The 19,625-nt window shown below is 42.0% G+C and overlaps 1 protein-coding gene across 3 annotated transcripts in view; it reads left to right on the forward strand.

The window, feature by feature from the left end:
• The first annotated feature begins 5,416 nt into the window (after positions 1 to 5,416).
• The window catches only part of Atp11c (ATPase phospholipid transporting 11C (ATP11C blood group)), a 183,648-nt gene continuing 169,439 nt past the window's right edge, over positions 5,417 to 19,625 (forward strand). For all 3 annotated transcript variants that reach the window (XM_021152852.3, XM_021152853.2, XM_029473144.2), the window contains exon 1: positions 5,417 to 5,616. In XM_021152852.3, coding sequence (XP_021008511.1) covers positions 5,590 to 5,616 — 27 coding nt within the window. In that variant the 5' untranslated portion in view covers positions 5,417 to 5,589. The remainder of the gene's footprint in view (positions 5,617 to 19,625) is intronic.

Raw genomic sequence — 19,625 nt, forward strand, 5'->3', positions numbered from 1 at the left:
TTACTATTTTAGTATGGAATACAAAGGTTTAGATTTCACACAATACTGTTCTCTGCAAATTTTCCTGCCATTATCCTATGTCAGGAAACTCATAGGCAAGCATGTAAACATTGTGTTATATCCCTACTCCTGGTGTAATATTTGAATGATTTTGGCTATGTAAATTTTTATCACTGTGAGCCAAGTCAAATTTTATTATGACTGATTTATTTCCTTAAGCAACTTTCTGTTTTCCTTTGGATTTAAATTTTAGGGTTTTTTTGTTTTTGTTTGTTCTGTTTTCTTCCAATGGGGGCTATTCATCATTAATTTCTTACTAATTTTTTCATCGGGCTATAAATCCTTTCTTTTTAATTCTATTGTCTGTATAGCCAAACACATCAGATAGTCAGGATTTTTTTCCTTCAGAGCATTTCTTGTTAATCTTCTTTTTACTTTCCTTCAGTCTCTTTAGTTTACCACATAACTGCTTGCCTTGTATTTCCATTTATTATCATCCAGAGAATTCTCTTCTTTTTCTTTTATATTCATACTTGTTTTCTGGTTCCATATCTTTTTTCTTGGTTTATATTCTTTTTTGATGGAATGCATATTCCATAGGGTCTAGTCCTAAAAATGGAGGTTCAAATTTTATAACATTAGAATGTAACTGGAATGCAGCAATTGTATATCTGGCATGATGCCCTGGATTTGATCACCAACAAAATATACAGACACAAACACACACACACACACACACACACACACACACACACACACACACACACACATTTAATCCTTCTCAGTGTGTAGTCATTGTTCCTCTAAACAAGTCTATCTATATTACTCAGTGAAGTATTTTTACTTTTGAATGTTTACTGTTTCTCTGGGTTGAGATGCTTTCTTCCGTCCTAATCCTGTCCTTTAATGGGCAATTCTCTAGTACATCTGCTCCTCCTTTTTGAAAGCAAGAACTTAGACTTGTGCCATTCTTCTTGCCTTATCGTCCCTAGAACTAGGATTACAGGCATGAACCACCATCCCACCTTCAGGAGAGTGATTTCATCTATTTCCTAGAGATTTGGGGGGTTATTATATGAACAGTGATTTGGAAAGGATCGACAGGAAGGTAATATGGACAAATTTGGTCTTAAACATCAAGGCAAGTCTTGCAAAGGAGAAAATTTTGCATATGAATTGTCTTAGGAGAAGGACCAGAAAGCTCAGCATATGCAGCTGAAGTTCTTCAACTTATTGACAATGGGCAATTTAGATTCAGAAGTAACAGTTTCACTTTTTTCTCCTGTAAAAAGTTTTGGGACTAAGTAGAAGATGTATTTCTTCCTCAACATTTACTTCTGGCTGATTTACTGTATACCTATTTGATTTCATTCATAAGGGGAATGGCCTGCTGAACCATATATTCTGTTCTGCATTCCTTCTGGTAGTTTTTCAAAGCAGGAGGTGAGAAGGTGCAAAAGGCATGGGGGTAAAGACAGAGAAGTGCTTTGCATAGAGGTGGGGCAACAGGATGACTCCTTTGCATTGATTGGCTTCAAGCTTTATCTCTAATCATGTTTAGAAGAGTTTCGACTCTTTTCCTGAAGTCCCTGAAGCTGTGGCTTCTGTTGGAGTCAACTGACACTCTGGAATTGTTGGCATTAGGCGTGGTGGTGCATGCCTTTAATTCCAGCACTCAGGATGCAGAGGCAGGCGGATTTCTGAGTTCGAGGCCAGCCTAGTCTACAAAGTGAGTTCCAGGACAGCCAGGGATACACAGAGAAACCCTGTCTCAAAAAAGAAAAACAAACAAACAAACAAAAAACAAAAAAAAAAGAAGAAGAAGGTGGAATTGTTGGCATTATGCACCATTACTTGCTATGGCAGTTTCAGCAGGAGGAAGGTAGTTTCTGAAGCTGTCTATATGGAATTGGCTGAATACAACTGTTAGCTGATGGTCTGCTTTTCATAGTCATCCACAACACCTAGGTTTTCTTTGGAAACTGTGAAGAGGCACTGAAAGAACAAAAATAATTTCTTCCTGTCTTAAAAAAAATCACAAAGGAGTGACTCTATGGGATGTTTGCATGAGCAAGTCTAATTTCAGGTTGAGCTTGAGGTATGGAAAAATTGCTTTTGCATAAATCTCATGTTTTCGTAAGCGCAGTTTGATTGGTTTGGAATTGCATTTTTATAGTGAAGCAAATTACTCAGGACTCAGGAGTATAAGGCGTTGTGTTGAAATAAATTAGAACAACAGAAAGACAGTGGAATTCTAATAACAAATGAAATGTGAGCAACAATTTTTACTACATCCCGATGGATCTTAAAATCACTGCTTTTAAAATGTGGTAGAATTTAAAAAATTATTTCTGAATGTCCATTTTAAAAAGTTTATCTGAATAAATCTATAAGCAGAGTATATTTTCTTCCATCTGCTTAACAAAACTAGATATGGAAAAATTATTTACCAGTTAAAAACTTCCATCCCAAACTGTCTGAAATAGTTTTCCACTACTTATTTTAACAAAAAGTTTACATATTGTTGATAAAGATTCTAGATTTCTTCCTGGATTGCTATCAAACTTGGGGTTTACAATCTATGATTCAAGGCAGATCTGGCCCTCCATCCTCAAGGAGCCAATCAAAAGAGCCAAGTCGAAAGTGTAAAACAGGAAAAGATTTAGTCAATGTGGTCACATTGATAAAGGGCAAAGAAACCCAGTGGCAGCTCCTCCCCTACCTCTCCCCAAAGGACATGCGCAGAAAAACAGTCTCAGCAAAGTGTGCTCCCACCTAACACTGACCTAGTGCCACTATTGTCTGGACTTTTGTCTCATATTGTAAGATGGTCTGAGAAATTGTTAGAAACGTGTCAAATCTCTTCTCCGGACAAGTTGCCCTCTCTGGCAGGAAGCTTTTCCTTCACTAAGTGTGGGATTCCCTTGTAAATTCCCATTCCATTGGGATCTATTGTTTCAACAATGTGATATATAGTCAGACTGAGAGACCTGAGTGTCTCTTCAGAATATCTTCATTTTTGCTGGGCACATTACTGAGTGGTAATAACTTCCTTCACTTCCCCATTCCAGGATTAAGAATAGTGTTCCTCACATAAAAGTTATTCAACAAATAATTAGTAAATGAAATTAAGATAGTTTCTGTGTTCAATAAAAGTCAGGAAAAAACCAACTCTACTTAAAAGCAATTCCTTGGAGTAGAGAGCACAAGTTTAGATCTGTGTTGTATGATTAAGTGTCCTAATATCCAATTACTACAAATGTAAGATTTCTTACAAATCGTTAGGCACACCTAAGTGTGGGGCAATGGAGAGTCATAGTAGGGAAAGTAGAAATGCTGGACTTTCCCTCTAGGCAGTTAGGACCTTTCAGGAACTAATTTCAATCTCTTGCATTTGCACTTTATTGTGCCTGGGCTCCTCCTAGACCACAGAAACAAGGTCAAACTTCATAGCTTGTTTCTATGGCTGCTTAGGGGTTTAGCTTTCATTTGTAATGCCCCGCCCACATGTGTCCTGGTTCCTGCCTTGACAGAGTGGCTGTGTTCTTTTTCCTAGGTTGCCCTGTACTTTTCAACTGACCTCTCCTTCTCTACCCAGGACTTTGTTCCCTGGGCTCCTCCAAAGCCTTCCAACATTCCTAGGCCTGGGTTAATCTCCTGCAGCTCTGTTTATAGGTCTCGCCCAGTGAAAATTGCATGGTTTTCAGGAGTTTCCCCGGATCCTTTGTAAAGACATTATCCTCTCCCCTGTTTCCTTTGGCATTAGAAATCATTACATTCTAATGTGTAGGTTTTATGTGTTTGTAGCTTGTAACTTCACTTTGGCCTACTGGGGAGGTCTTTTAACACCTTGCTGTTTCCAGTTTCTAGGAAACAAACAAACAAACAAACAAACAAATAATAAAAAAAGAACACCCAGTAAAGGTTGAAATCAAACTATCCTTTAAGGGGTAAAATGGGAAGTGCCCTAGCCGCCTCACAATAAAAGCCCTTCAGGAGTTCACATTAGGTCGAGGGAATAGCTGAGCCCAACCTTTCTAGGCTGTTGAGAGAACACGCTGCCTCTCTGTAGAGAAAGCTCTCTTTACCTACTTCTTTAACATGTTTATAGAAGAATTTGAAAGTTCTCAGCTCACAGCCTAGGGCCGGGCCTCAGAAGGTAGTGGAAAAAAAGGGTTGGAGCAGAGAGAACTGTCCAGGTTCAAGGGAATACTTGACCAAGCTTTCATTTTTAAGTTTTAAACTTTTGTATATTGCAAATGTTAAGTTGAGGGCGTGCAAGATTTCTTGTGGTGTAAATGTTGAGTTCTGGGAAAGTCTTTCAGCATTCGGGGCTTTATGTAATTTATCCTCATCACATTTCCCACTGCTAAGAATCTACCCAGTGTTTCTCATTTCTGCACGCAGCTGGTAGAGAGAACCTCGGGCAGCTTCCCTCTGCAACCCCATGAGCTGACCTGAGACGGGCATGTGGGGGAGCTCCCAGCCCACAATACCAGTCCAAGCGAACCCTTGGACTACAACTCCCAGGGTGCCCCGGGAGCATGGAAAAGGGCGGGCGATCAAGGAGAGGGTGGCAGGGAAATCCCGCCCCGCTGCGCAGCACCAACGACACAAAGCCCGACTTTACAACCTCCTAGAGAAAGTGGAAGTAAGCGGGCTTAGGTGGGGTAGTCAGACGACAGGGAACGCAAACCCCCAAAGCCCCAACCCCAACTGCGAGGTGAAGACGGCTTAGGTGGGACCCGAGAGGGACGCCTAGGAGGGGGCGGCTTTTGTAACTACTCCAGCCGCCCGCGCCGCGCCAGGGTCCCCTCAGTCCCCGGCTCGTCCCGAGTCGTCCCTCAGAGAGCGGCCACTCCCGGGCAGGAAGCGGGCACGCCTGGCAGCCTCGAGGCCGGCCGCACCGAGGCTCTCCTAAGCCAGAAGTGCTGGGCGGGCGAAAGCGCGGGGCCGAGGAAGGACTGCGAGCGAAGCGGCGCCAACATACGAGTTAGGGCCGGGGTGAGGGAGACCGTGGCTCTTCACAGACCCCTGGGAGTCCTGCCAGGCGAGGCGCGGGGACGCCCGAGACGGGCGACCGCTGAAGCGGGGGAGTGGGGACTCGGCCGGGGGCTTAGCGGCAGGACGAGCGTGAGGCGCGAGGTGCCGAGGCGGGCGCTGACGGGGAGCCGGGCAGAGCGGCGGCGGGTCCGCCATCCCTCCCCCGCGCGCCGGGCTCGCTGCGAGGCGGGCTGCGGCGGGAGCGCGGGGCGGTGCTGGGGCCAGATAAGGGGAGCGACGGGGCCGCCGCCCCCGAGGCGGGCGGGCCGGGGCTGGGGGCGGGTCGCGGGGAGGGCGGGGCGGGGCGGGGCGGGGCGCGGGGCGGCGAGCGCGCGGGCGGGCGGGCGGTTGGGCGGCCGGGGGCGGGGGCGCGCAGAGGCGAAGGGGGCAGGAGGCAGGAGGGCAGGCGGGAGCAGGCTGGCGACGGGGCAGGCGAGCTAGCTGTCCGCTTTGCGCCGCGGGCCCACGCCGCAGTGTGTTTTGTGGACGGCGCCTTCCCAGACAGCCCAGCGGAGCCCAGCCTGGCATCCCGCAGCCTCGGACGCGATGTTCCGCCGGACCCTCAACCGTTTGGTGAGTACTCTCGCCTCGGCTCCACGCGTACCCCGGTGGCCGGCTCGCTGGCCCCCCGCCGCTTCTTCGCCGTCTCTGGGCGAGGGGACCAGCGGGACGCGCCAGCCCCCTCCCCCGCCTCTGCGTTTTAGCGGAAACCCGGCGCCCCGGGTGGCCTGGGTGGGGAGGCAGGTGGGGCTCTCGGGCGTCCCACCCCTGCCCCAGGACATTTCAGCTGAGGTTCCCCGAGGCTCCGAGCAACTCTGCCTCCAGCCTGGGGAATCGCCTCGGAGTGACAGACGCGCGGAACTCGGGGCGGGGGGCTCCCCGGGGCGGGGGGCTCAGTTTCCCAATTAGTGGAAGATGGCGTTGAATTATCGGGGAGGAAGCTCTCTTTTGTTTCCTCTGCCAGGAGCACGTGGAGGTAAACCTAGACCTGTCACTGTGGCCCAAAAGAAGAGCTAGGGGGCTGAGAGAAGCGGAGCCTAAACCAGGGCTCAGCCTCGCCCGGGCCCTGGCCAATGACCAAAGGCTGGGCAAACTTTGAGGACTCAGCCTCCAAGCTCACCTTGAGGGTGACAGAAAGAGCGAGGGCTGTGGGCACGGTGGGCTGGGGCCAGCAGCGACGGCGGGAGCCTGTGCCAGCCTTGCAGAGCCTGGGGCTCAAGCCTCGCAGAGCAGCACCCTCTGCTCCAGGCTTGGAATCCACCTGGCTTCTGAGCGCCTCCAGCCACCTTCTCCACCCCTCTAAAGCCCCCCAGAAAAGGGAATTGTATTCTGTTGGGAGTGTGGCACGGGGTTGGGAGGGAGCGATTTCTGACTGCTATTGACTTTTTGGATTAACCTGTTTACTCAGAGGGTATGTTAAGAACTGAGCAAAGTAGAGCAGTTTACTTAAAGGATGTTTGTAGCAACTCCCCTAATTTCCAGAAGAGGTGTCAGGGAATAGGATTTTATTTCTGCCACGGATATTAAAGAAAGCCTTTATCCTAAAATTTTGATTTTTTTTTTTCCCTGGGAGTTAAGGGGAAGAATGCAGAGTGCTTCCCCATTCCATCTTAGGATAGACTTAAGGACTTGACAATTTGGTAACTTTGTGGAGTCATTTCTAATTAAATCATTGCTGACATATTTTTCATAGGTCAGAACAATTTGCTGACATCCCCCCCCCATATCTGAAACTTTCACAAATGTCCCCTGCTTAATCACACTTAAGGCATCCCCTTTTAGGATATCAGCATACTAATACTGTTAAGGTTTTGCCAGATGTCTGTTTCACTCAGAACCATGCAAAGGGAGGTGGACGTAATTATTACCTGTGGCACTGAGCAGGAAACGGTGTGTATATCCAGGATCTCAAGGGCCATGGGCAGTGGATTGTGTTGGATGCTTTGCTGGAGCAAGTGACTAACATTTGTTCTCACATTTCGCCTGAGACTGTAAAAGAGCATTGTACCTCCTAGTTCTGTTTCACATCGGCTCTCGTGATTTGGAAGTGTTGTTTTGGGGCGATAAAAAGGGAAAGGCGACACGAAAGCTAATTGTAGTGCTCAGCAAAAGGGTAGCCTTTCCACATGACACTCATATGTTAGACACTAGCTGGTCTCCGGGTCATATTAAATTCATAAAGTAAAGATGCTGACATCCCATTTTGGAAGACTTCAGACATTTGGAATTAAACAACCGGTATTGATCCAAAAGCACTTCCCATTTGGTGTTCTACTGCTAAGAGTGATCTGCATTGTATCTGTAAAAAGTAAGCAGTGCTGGCCCACAAAGCTAGGGCATGCAGTAGAATTTGCAGTGGTTGTTGAGGTGCCAGCCTGCTGATACTCTGCATCTCTCCCAAGATTTCTGCAGAGACTCACTTTTGCTCATGCTAAAGGGAGCTTTGACCTCATTGTTTCAACTAAGATGTCCAGCTGTTCACATTTTACTGCACAACCCTGACTGTGATAAGTCCTAGGAATTTGTTCCACTGTCATAAGCTAGAAGGTTCTTAGGAGTTCTGTCTGAGCACTAGGCCTAGAGAAAGGAATTAAACTGCAAATCATTGCACTGAATATACCATCAAACACTGTCAAAGTCTCACTGCTAAAAAATGACTTGAAATTTGGGGGCTGGGGTGGGAAAATTTTAAATCCCTCAAACTCTGCTATTGTCATCTACAGGGAGTGCATTCTTTTAGTAGTGCACACATTTAAATAACTATATCAGTAAATTAAAGATTTAACAGAAACCTTCAGACTTACACAGCCCAGTAGATGTAGTCCAAGTTCTGTGTTATCCTTAAAATTGTTTTAATATTTTACAGATAGGGCTATGAATTCTTTTGAAATCAATTCTGCTGTTTATTTGGCAGTCATGTGTATCTGAAATTGGCTTTGAATATTATATAAATTATAGTGGTGTTGGTTACAGTTGCTGGTCATTGACGGTATGTTAAAATGAGGCTATCTTTGTGTCTTAAACCTGGTATAGGAGGTCAGAATCTTGCAGGAATCACATCATCTTCTGAATAGCTCAGTTATGTGTGTTGAGTCATTTTTAAAATGTCATTTCGGATTCCCCCTCTTTCTGAGCTAAAAGAGATAGTGATTAATTGTACTTCTAAAGACACAGCCGTGACATTACATCTTTGCCGCTAAGAATTGTCCTTTCTGATGAATTACAACTTTAAAAAAAATTAAGGCAGTGTCTCATATAGTACAGGTGGTCTAAACTCAGTGACCTTGGGTTCCTGATACTTGCTTCCACCTTCCAGTTGCTGGGTTGTAGGGTTTTTGGCAGCTGCCAGTGTCTGTTTCCTTTTGACTGCCTTTTGTGGGGTTTTGCTTGTTTGTTTATTTTTAAAGAATTATTTGTTGTTATGGATAGGAGTACACTGTAGCTGTCTTCAGACATACAAGAAGAGGGCATCAGATCCTGTCATAGATGGTTGTGAGCTACCATGTAGTTGCTCGGAATTGAACTCGGGACCTCTGGGAGAGCAGTCAGTGCTCTTAACCTCTTAGCCATCTCTCCAGCCCCCTGTTTTTGGTTATTGAGACAGGATCTCCTTCATAGATAGTTCCAGCCATCCTGGAACTTACTCTGTAGACCAACTTGGCCTTGAATTCACAGAGAACCATCAGCTTCTGCCTCGAGTCCTAGGATCAAAGGCATGTGCCACAAAACCTAGCTACTTATTTCTTTTTGTAGATAGTCTAGTCTGGCTTCGAACTCTCTCCATCCCGATCCCTTAGCTAATGCTGAGATTACAGACAAGTGCCACTATGCCTAGGTTTTGACAGTTTGAGGTAGAAGATCAAGGGATTTGATAGTACAGCATTTTGGGAGTTAGGCCTGTGGGGTGTCTTAGGAGCACCATTTGTTTCTAGTCAACATTTCCATAAAAATAACAAACGTAAGAATAGTTTTGCCTGTTCAATTATTTTGCTTCACAGGTAAATTTAATTAGAAGTTTGAACTAGTTGAAATTTAAACTTCCAGGTCAGGGACTTGGATGTCTTCCTATCAATTAATAACATCTGTATTGATTATAGGAATTTTATAGTCTTGTATTGAGTTTTGTAATCCATAGACTTAAAGGCTTATTGACAGTCTGCCATAAATTTCTCCCCTTTAGCTTATTAAATTATTTCTTGCTAAAGATTCACATAAAATTCCCCAGTAAAGTAGATTGGGTGATTTTATTGAGTAGGTGCTGTCAATTTAATTTGTTGGAGGGGAACTTGACAGTTACAGATCATTGATAATAAAGCTTAACAGTAGTGTGGAAAACCCAAACTGCATTGGTTCTGCGAAGAAAACGTTTTAGCAGAGACTGGGCAAATTAATTAGGCTGTATCAAGAAGAATGGACATTTTAAATAAGACTGAAAATGCAAACTACAAATTAACAAAATAGGTAGCTAATTTATTACTTTGAGTACAGAGTAAGGGCGCTTTAATAAAACAGTATATAGAGAGACAATAAAGTAATTCAGGTAACTGCTGTTTTGTTCCAGGAGCAAAAAGGGTTTTGGCTTCCTTGTGAAATCATAAGGGTAATTACAGGTTCTTTTTCTTCTGTTTCATTTACCTATAAACTTGCCCTGACATTAGTGAGTGTCAGACATACTGGTTTTATGTTACTGGGTTTTGAGATCTGTATGTATGGGTTATAATATTTTTGTATTCGTATAGCTCTTAACACAGATCTATAAACAAACTTGGTAAGTTGGTATCTACCAGATAGTTCTGATACTTGTGGGTCTGACAATTGAACTAACCCCTCCCTAAAAGCAACCTTTTTACTATATTGCATTCATTATAATTACATATGAATTTGTTGGCTTTCTGAACTAGCCTTTCTCCAGTGGGAAAGAAGCCTTATCCCTAGGGCATATGTTCTATGTGATAGATTTTCCCAGATGGAGAAGAATCCCCAATAGAGAAAGGCTGGTTTATACTGAAAGTAATTAGGGGGTAGCTTTTAACACCATGCTTGGTACTTAGTAGATGGTTAATGAATAACTGTTGAAAATACAGCTTTTAAATGTTTCATATAGATGATAATCTTTACCTATGAGGAGTGATTTATAGTAAACTGTTATTGTTTGGAGTGATTGAAGATGGGGATTTCTAGTTCCTGGCGGTGGAAGATTTACCAAGTAGTTGTTATATAAGAATTATAGTATATACATCAAATGCTGAAGCTATACTGACCATAATATTCTCTTTTGTAAGATGGTTTAGTCATTTTATGGTATTGGGAGTATCATTTTACTCAACAAATACTAAGCACTAAAATACTACCACTGACTGGACACTGTGATAGATACCGGGGAATATATTGTGAGCAATGCAGACAAGAGGCCTATCCTGAGATGTTTTATTGTATTTATAACTATAGCTATAGATGGCACGATGACTGCACTTGTATACTTTGTAGTATCCCAAAAGATTTAATCCTCATGAATAAATTAATGTTATATAATTACTATTAATGCTGTATACTTGCTATTTGTCTTAATACCAAAAATAGATTATATGATTTATTATTTTCCAGTGGCTTTGATGTCAGATAAAAATTTGGTTGCAACTTGATACTGTTGATATGCTTGGGAAATTGTTCTTTTGAAAGTAGGTGGTAGGCTGAGCCTTTTGCAAAGTGAGAAGCCTATTTAGGAGTGGTCTACTACTGGGGGAGGTGGGGGGAGATAAATTAGTAATTGTCTTTTCTCCCCTCCACCCTCCGCCACCCTCCTGTCTTTGAAAGAGTCTCATCAGGTAACCCTGGTTAGCCTATTCACTATGCACTTCTAGGCTAGTCTCAAAACTTCTGAAATCTTCATTTCCGGGCCTCCCGAGTGCTGAGATTACAGGCCTGAACCAACATGTCTGACTTGAAATAACTCTTTATACAGATAGAAACAGATTTTTCTCCTGAAGAGTTTCTTTTTTTTTTTTTTAATGTTTATTTATTTATTATATGTAAGTACGCTGTAGCTCTCTTCAGATACACCAGAGGAGGGCATCTGATCTCATTACAGGTGGTTGTGAGCCACCATGTGGTTGCTGGGATTTGAACTCAGGACCTCTTTTTTGTTTGTTTGTTTTTTGTTTTTTGAGATGGGGTTTCTCTCTATAGCCCTGGCTGTCCTGGAGCTCACATTGTAGACCAGGCTGGCCTCGAACTCAGAAATCGGCCTGCCTCTGCCTCCCGAGTACTGGCATTAAAGGGGTGCGCCACCACGCCCGGCTAAGGAGGAGTCAGTGCTCTTAACCACTGAGCCATCTCTCCAGCCCGAAGTATTTCTTTATTGATTTAAACAGTCCAAAACTGAGAGTGAGTGAAGTATTTTTTTTATTGATTTAAACAATCCAAAACTAAGAGTGTTTCCTAAATGCCTTCAGTAAGCGTTTCTCATTTGTTGATTTTGTTTGTGTTATTGCTAATTTTCTTCCTTCACTTTTAAATTTATTTTTATTTTCAGTGTATGAATGTTTTTGCCTCTATATAGGTACTGAGCCTGAATCTTCTGGAAAAGCTGTCACAGTCTTTGGGGTGTGTGTAGAAATTTATTTAAATGTTTATGATGGTAAAACAATTTTACGTGTCAATCTTCTATTCCAGAGCTTCCATCCAAATGCTCGTAGGAAAGATAGCCGTTAGGCCCATTTCCAGACCAGGTAGTATTCTAAAGCAGAGCCATCCCGTTAGGCTTCTGCTCTGCGCTGCTCTGCTCTGCTCCAGTCTGGAGCGGTCTGGTCCTGTTCTGTCCTATCCTTTCTTCCCTCTCTTTCTTTCTATTTTGAGAGAGGGTCTTAATATGTAGCCCTGGGTGAGCTGGAAATTATAAGTAGACCAGGCTGGCTTTTAAATCATACAGAGCCACCTGTTTTCTGAGTGCTGGCATTAAAAGTGTATGCCAGATTATTTTCCAGTATTTTCTAAACTTTATTTTTATGGGTATGGGTATCTTGCCTGCGTCTGTGTCTGTGTACCATGTATGTGCCTGCTGTCTGTGGAAGCCAGAAGGGGTATTAAACCACATCTCTGGGCAGTATGACCGGTGGCCCTTGGAAGAAGCCCTTTGTCTTTATGCTGTTTAAAGAATTAGCTTGATTTGCCAATTCAAATAATGTTTTGTTGAGTGGAAAAAAGTCAAGGCTGGTTGCTTATCAACCATGGTTGATCAGTTTTTTCAAAGAGGGCAGACATATAAGATGCAAAATAAGCACATTTTTTTTCTGATGTTGTTTGAGTTTCCTGTACATGAGTAGTGCTTTAAAATAGATAACTTCTGATGTCTGAAATCCCTGAAATGGGATGCTTTCTCTGGTTGGATGAAAGAGAATTCTGACTTTTCCAAGGTAACCGGGTGCTTCACAAGTTTATTTCTGCTCTCTTAAGATTTATCTCCTCTCCTGATGTAAGTGAAGGTCAGCAGTGATCATAAAGCAAATGTATTAGTACAGCTGCAGCATATGATAATACTACTGCAGATTAATGATGAATGAGTGTTCAGCACTGCAGATATGGCACAGGATGCCTTATTCACACTGGCAGACAGCCCCTCAATTACTGCAGTGTATGGATGGGTTGCCAGTTTGGCTGTCTTCTTGATTATAAAAGATGCAGTTTTTGCATGGTGTTAGACCAAGAATATCTGGTTTAGGAGTTGTTTTATATTTTTAATGCATAGACTATCATTGATACCATGCCCTATACTTACAATAGAATATGGGAGGGTTGAAGATGTCTACCTGCTTCAAGCAGGTATCATTTGTTTCTTAGGCACTTCTAGGCCACATTATCTTGAAGTATTAATGTGGCAGTATCTTCCTAGTCCAGTCTTCTTCTCCAATATATTCTTGAAAAAATTAAAACAGTGTTCTTGACAATGATTTTCCACTAGCACAGGTAAACTATAGATAGATGTTCAGTAAGTACTTTTGAATTGTTTTGAACTGAATTGGTAACAAAAGCTGTCTAGTTATCCGTTGAAAAAGCAGCCACTAAGAGGCCTCTGTGTTTTAGAATAGGCTTTTTATTTTAATAAAAGCATATAGCAGAGGAAAATAATATCCTTTTTATTGGATAGTATGTGTCTTAGTTCGGGTTTCTTTGCTGTGAAGAGATACTGTGACCATGGCAACGCTTATAAAGGCAGACATTTAATTAGGTGCTGGCTTACAGTTTCAGAGGTTCAGTCCATTATCATCATGGCTGGAAGCATGATAGCATCCAGATACACATGGTGCTGGAGAAGGAGCTGAGAGTTCTACATTTTGATCTGAAGGCAGCAAGGAGGAGACTGTCTCTTGCATGCAGCCAGGAGGAGGGACTCATCTGCACTGGGTAGATCTTGAAGACTAAAGAAGACCTCAAAACTTGCCTACACAGTGGCACATTTCCTTCAACAAGGCCACACCTATTCCAACAAGGCTACACCTCCTAATAGTGCCCATGGGCCCAGCATATTCAAACCACCACAATGCTACACCATTATTTTGAATGAGGAAAAAAATTATGCACCCCACTAAGTGGCCAGAAAAAGTTTGCCCTTTATTGAAACTTTTTTCTATTCATCAGAAAGAGAACCTTTAAACCATTCCCTTTTCTTGGTGTTTCATAAAACTAATTAATATACTATCTTCAGCTTTTAAAATTCTAAGTACATTTGGATGCTTTTTTGTTAAGTACAGTTGATAAAACATTTTCTTTTTTATTTTTTATTAGGTATTTTCTTCATTTCCATTTTAAATGTTATCCCCAAAGTCCCCCATACCCTCTCCCCCACCCCACTCCCCTACCCACCCACTCCCATTTCTTGGCCCTGGAGTTCCCCTGTACTGAGGCATATAAAGTTTGCAAGACCAATGGGCCTCTCTTTCCACTGATGGCCGACTAGGTCATCTTCTGATACATATGCAGCTCGAGACATAAGCTCTGGGGGTACTGGTTAGTTCATATTGTTGTTCCTCCTATAGGGTTGCAGACCCCTTCAGCTCTTGGGTACTTTCTCTAGCTCCTCTATTGGGGGCCCTGTGATAACACATTTTCTAATTCAACTAATACATTAAATCTACTTTGAAGACTAAAACTGCAGTGTTAACTCTAGCAGAGCTTTGTGTTACTTTTGTTTGTGTTTGAGATAGAGTTGTCTTTATAGTTCAGATTGACCTGTACTCATTCTTTAGCCCAAGCTGGCCTTGAACTCTGAATCCTCGTGCTTTAGCTTCTCAAGTGATGTGATTATATGTATGTGCTACCATGCCCATCTGCTTTATGTCATTTTACTCACTGTGGTAAGTGTAACTTATTTGAATTCAGGATAATCCTTAGAATTTAGTACTAAGAATATAAGAATGTATAGGCCAGGCATGGGGGTGCATGCCAACAACCCCAGTGATGGGAGGATAACAATACCAACTTCAGACATACAGAGTTCTAGGCTATAGCTTAGTCCATAGGGGACCCCATTTCAAATATTCCAAACTAGGAGCATGGGAGAGAGGAGCTGCAGATTATGAAGGATTTGCAATTGTTTGTGAAATAAATCTCACCTTTGTTTGAAGGGTGCTATGTGATATTGACATTGGAAGAAAATTACTTTTCCGAGGTCAATAAGCTAAGCAGCCTTGGAGTTGATTGAGTCTGTATATGCTACTAATAGAAATCACACCTTTTCAGTGCTTCTACAACCATGCTTCCCCATAATGAGTCATTTCTTTTCATGGTGCTGAAAGCATTCCCTGTTTGTCACTTGCAGAAGAGCAACCTCCGGTAGGAAATTGATGCACCCAGTGGGGGAGCCAGGAAGTATTGATGTTTCTGCCAGGTTAGCGTCAACACTTGCTGGTTTTCTCTCTGGAGTATCACCAAGTTCGTGGATTCTGTTTGTACTTCTATAACTGCTCAGATCTCCATGTTCCATATATTTGTCCATGTTTCCAACATTCATTTGCGCCTTTCTCACATCTCATTCTGTACATATCTTAGTTCATAGGCAGTAAGTATAAATATCCTCTTAGGCAGTATAATTCCACATAGCAAGCACACCAATGAGTATTTTTATTATAATAGCCCCATATATAAATAAACATACATACGTAATACATACATATATGGAGAGAAAGAAAGTCTTGGGCTAATAAATTTAAGGCAGTATTTAAAAATATTGTTTTATTTCAGGATGAGTTTTGAGTTGAATAATCAAGGAAATCCCCAGAAATATATTTCTGGTTAGTCTCAAGTTTCATGCTGTTTACTGTTGTAAAGGAAAAGTAACAATTTTGCAGCAATCCTGTAGATCACCAGGGAGCAGAAGCCAGTAGGGAATTGTCACAAATAAATAACAGCTGGCTAGAAAAGATTATATAAGGTATACCTGTTGTGTGAGCAGTGGGGATGTCTTTTAAGCTTCACAATTAATCTGCTTTGTGGCAATGTGGATTAAGTTGTTTGTAGTATAGTGCACAATTTAATTTACTTCAGCTCATTTTCCTTTCATTTTAAAGAAAACAGGCTGGGGAGATGGCTCAATGGACAAAAGCACTTGATTCAGATCCTCAGAACCCACAAAACCAGCCAGAAGTGGTAGTTCAAGAGTTTGTCATCCATTCAGGTGTAGTGTCACAAAGCCTTTAATTCCAGCACTTAGGAGGCAGGCAGATCTCTGAGTTGGAGGCCAGCCTGGTCTACAAACCAAGTTCCAGGATAGCCAGGGCTATACAGAGGAATGTTGTCTCAAACAAAGCAAAGCAAAACAAACAAACAAACAAACAAATGAACATTAAGTCCATATTCTCAGTGTAGCCCTTCCTACTGGGAGATTAGAGGCTGAGACGGGAGAATTTCTAGAAGTCTACTCACCAAAGCTGGAGTCCTTGTATTGAACTAACATTTGAAGGTTGATACCCCCCTCTCTTTTTCTCTCTTCCTCCCTCCCCCTGTCTCATTCTCTCTTTCTCTCTCTCTCTCTCTCTCTCTCTCTCTCTCTCTCTCTCACACACACACACACACACACACACAGGTGGGGAGGGATTGACCTAGCCTTTCAAGTAACTAGGACTGTGCCACTATGCCTACTAGCTTAAACTTCTTTTCTGACAATATTATATGAGTCATAAGCTTTTATTTGAATATTCATGTCCTGTTAAGGGCTATAGAGGATTATATGGTACAAGCTCTGTTCTTGAGATAGAAGATATACATGTAAGATCAATCTTCATATGAAGTATCTGATTGATACTGACTAGTTGAGTCAGGGATGCATGTAGCCCAGGTAGCCCAGGCTGATCTCAAACTCTCAAGTCCCCTGCCTTCCCCTTCTCAGTGTTGGAAATCGTGGACATGCATCGTCATGGCTGGCTTTGGCCTCTTGAGTAGCATGTGAAGTAGACACTTGCAAAGAGAGAGGCATTGACTCTTCGTCACTTTAGTTGACCAATACTAATCAATTTCTCGTAGTTCTACCCACATCACCTAATCAGTTTCCCCAAAGTTCTTCATAATATCATGATGAGAGCTAGACTTCAGAATATAAATTTGGGAGGGAAGGGTCACCAACATCTAGTCCATAACATAGCTGGAAGAGTTGTTCAGTGCTTTGTTTCCTATGATAAAATTTATAATTTATAAAAGGTAATGATAAAACTGGATATCAAGGTGCTTTAGGTGTCTACAACTGCACAAAATTTCCCATAAACTCATTTCTGAAATCCATGATTCCAGTGCATTACTCTGCTGATTTGGAACAGTAAAATGGGGACTGCAATGAAATTAACATTTGAGGCAATAAATCACTACTTCATACAAAACTATGTGGTCGGATACTTCAATGGCTTAAGTAATGGGTAGATACTTTCAGAAACTTCATATGTCTAGGGTAGTGATTTATTTATTATCTTGGGTGTTGGTGGCCATTTATTCTATTTATGTATGTATGTAGTTTTGTTTTATGTGTATGCCTGCGTGCATGTGCCACGTGCCCTTGGAGGGTGGAAGAGGGTGTTGGATTCCAGGACTTACAGATGGTTATGAGCTACCATGTAGGTGCTGGGAATTGAACCCCGGTCCTCTGGAATAGTAACAGGCTCTCTTGATTGCTGAGCCATCTCTTTAGCCCTGGCCAATCATTAATTTTAAAAACTGAGAGTCAGAGCTTTCTTTAAGAGCACATTCTTTAACATTTCTATTTCAAGTCCATTAGGTAACATGGCTATGAATAGGTATTCAGTATTCTAAGAGTAGAGCATGAATTGTGATTTTTTTTATGACCATTGTATCACTACACACGACTGGTGGCTTTTTGTCAAAACTGGCATTCTAGTCCAAGTCATATTTGACTTTTCCGTACTTGTTGACCTTCCAGTTTTCTATGATTTAATAGATAGTACTCTTTCCTGTTCAGTGGTACTAGCAATAAATGGAGAAGCCATCTTTTATACTCCTGTTTCTTTTCCTTTTTTCTGTCTCTGTCTCTGTCTCTGTCTCTCTCTCTCTGTGTGTGTGTGTGTGTGTGTATGAGAAGTGCTACTCATATGTGTGCAGGTGTATATGAAGACCAGAGGCCAATGTTGGATGTTATTCCATGTTTTTTTTAGAGTCAGGTTCTCTCACTGGGCCCTAGGGCTCACCAAGCACATTAGGCTGGTAGGCTGAGTGGCTGACTAGTGAGCTCCAGGGATCCGCCTGCCCCCACTTCCTCAGCAATAAGATTACTAGAATGTGCTACTGCACCTGGCTTTTCTTTTGGGTGCTGGGAATCAAAGTGAAACTCTAGTGCTTGGATGGCAAGCACTTTCTTGGCTGAGTTACCTCTTACTCTCTCCCTTCCTTTTCATCCTTTTTCAGTTACTCATTCTATCAGCAAATCCAATAGTTTCTATATCTGAAGGTACTTTTAATAGCTGCCCATTTCTTTTTTTCATGACCAATACTATCCATGTCTAAGTTGGTGCTCTCATTTATCTGGACCACTGCAATAGATGATCTTACCCATTCTGTACTCTTCAGTTATCCTCTGTAAACACCAGAGGGATATTTTACAAATAGATACCTCAAGTCCTTCAGTGATTTTACACTGCTTCCAGGATTTGCTGGAATTGTTCTCACTGTTCCTTGCATTTCTAATTTCCTTGTAAAAATTGAGATAGAGATATAAAAATTCAGCATTTGGAGTATACATTTAAGTGTTTTTTAGTATAGTCAACCACTTAGAGTTATAGTATAGTACAACCATCTAACTCCAGTACATTTCCACCATTTGAAAACTGAACTCTTGGTTATCAGCTGTTACTCCCAATTCTCTTCCCACACCCACCTCTGCTAATCCCCAATTTACTTTTTCTCTACCATTTTTGCCAAATCCATACATTCACATAATTGAAATGATATAACTGAGTTTTGTGTCGATACTTGTAATCCTAGCACTCAACAGGCTGAGACAAGAGGTTAGCATGTTGGAGCAAGCCTGGCTTCTATAGTGAGACCCCAATGTGTGCTCTGTTGTAACCTTTTTCTTTAGTATATTTCAGTGTTCTATTACAGCATGTATCATATATTGGTACTTTATGATTTTAAGGCTGAATAATATTCCATCATATGGATATACCACATTTTATATTCATCAGCTAAGTCTGTTCGTCAGCTACTGGGCATTTAACTTATTTCTACTCAATTCTTTGTATTTATTTGTATTTGTGTTGGCACGTTTTCAATTCTGAGGCGTATATAGGAATGAAATTTCTAGGTAATACTATAATTCTGTGTTTTAATTTTTTAGCAACTGCCAAATTGTTTTTTTCACAGTTCTTTTCAAATACCTTGGGTCTTTTGTTTTTGTTTTTGTTTTTCTAGCTGACTTGGAAGTCAGGGGTGGAAAGTTGACCTCAGAGTTGTGGTGATTTCTTTTCCTCTACCCCTAAAATGCTAGGAATCTAGGTGTGTACTACATTTGTCTTGCATTTATTTTATCTTTTGAGATGGCATCTTATGTAATTCATGTTGGGCCTTGATCTTGTTGCTTCTACTTCCCAAGAACTCAAAACTACAATCAGCTTAAATGATGGAATTTTTTGTTTGTTTGTTTGTTTGTTTTGTTTTGTTTTTTTGTTTTTTGTTTTTTTTGAGACAGGGTTTCTCTGTATAGCTCTGGCTGTCCTGGAACTCACTCTGTAGACCAGGCTGGCCTCGAACTCAGAAATTCGCCTGCCTCTGCCTCCCGAGTGCTGGGATTAAAGGCGTGCACCACCACGCCTGGCTATGATGTTTATTTTTTTTGTTGTTGTTTTTGTTTTTGTTTTTTGTTTTTGTTTTTTTTTTTTTGGTTTTTTGAGACAGGGTTTCTCTGTATAGCCCTGGCTGTCCTGGAACTCACTCTGTAGACCAGGTTGGCCTCGAACTCAGAAATCCGCCTGCCTCTGCCTCCCAAGTGCTGGGATTAAAGGCGTGCACCACCACCACTAGCAGTTAACAACATAAAACATAAAATTTACTAGCATAACTGTTAAGTGTAGCATTGACTAGTGCAACCT

Source organism: Mus caroli, unplaced genomic scaffold (assembly GCF_978045245.1).
Source record: "Mus caroli unplaced genomic scaffold, Mus_caroli_1 scaffold_5, whole genome shotgun sequence".
Lineage (NCBI taxonomy): Eukaryota > Metazoa > Chordata > Mammalia > Rodentia > Muridae > Mus > Mus caroli.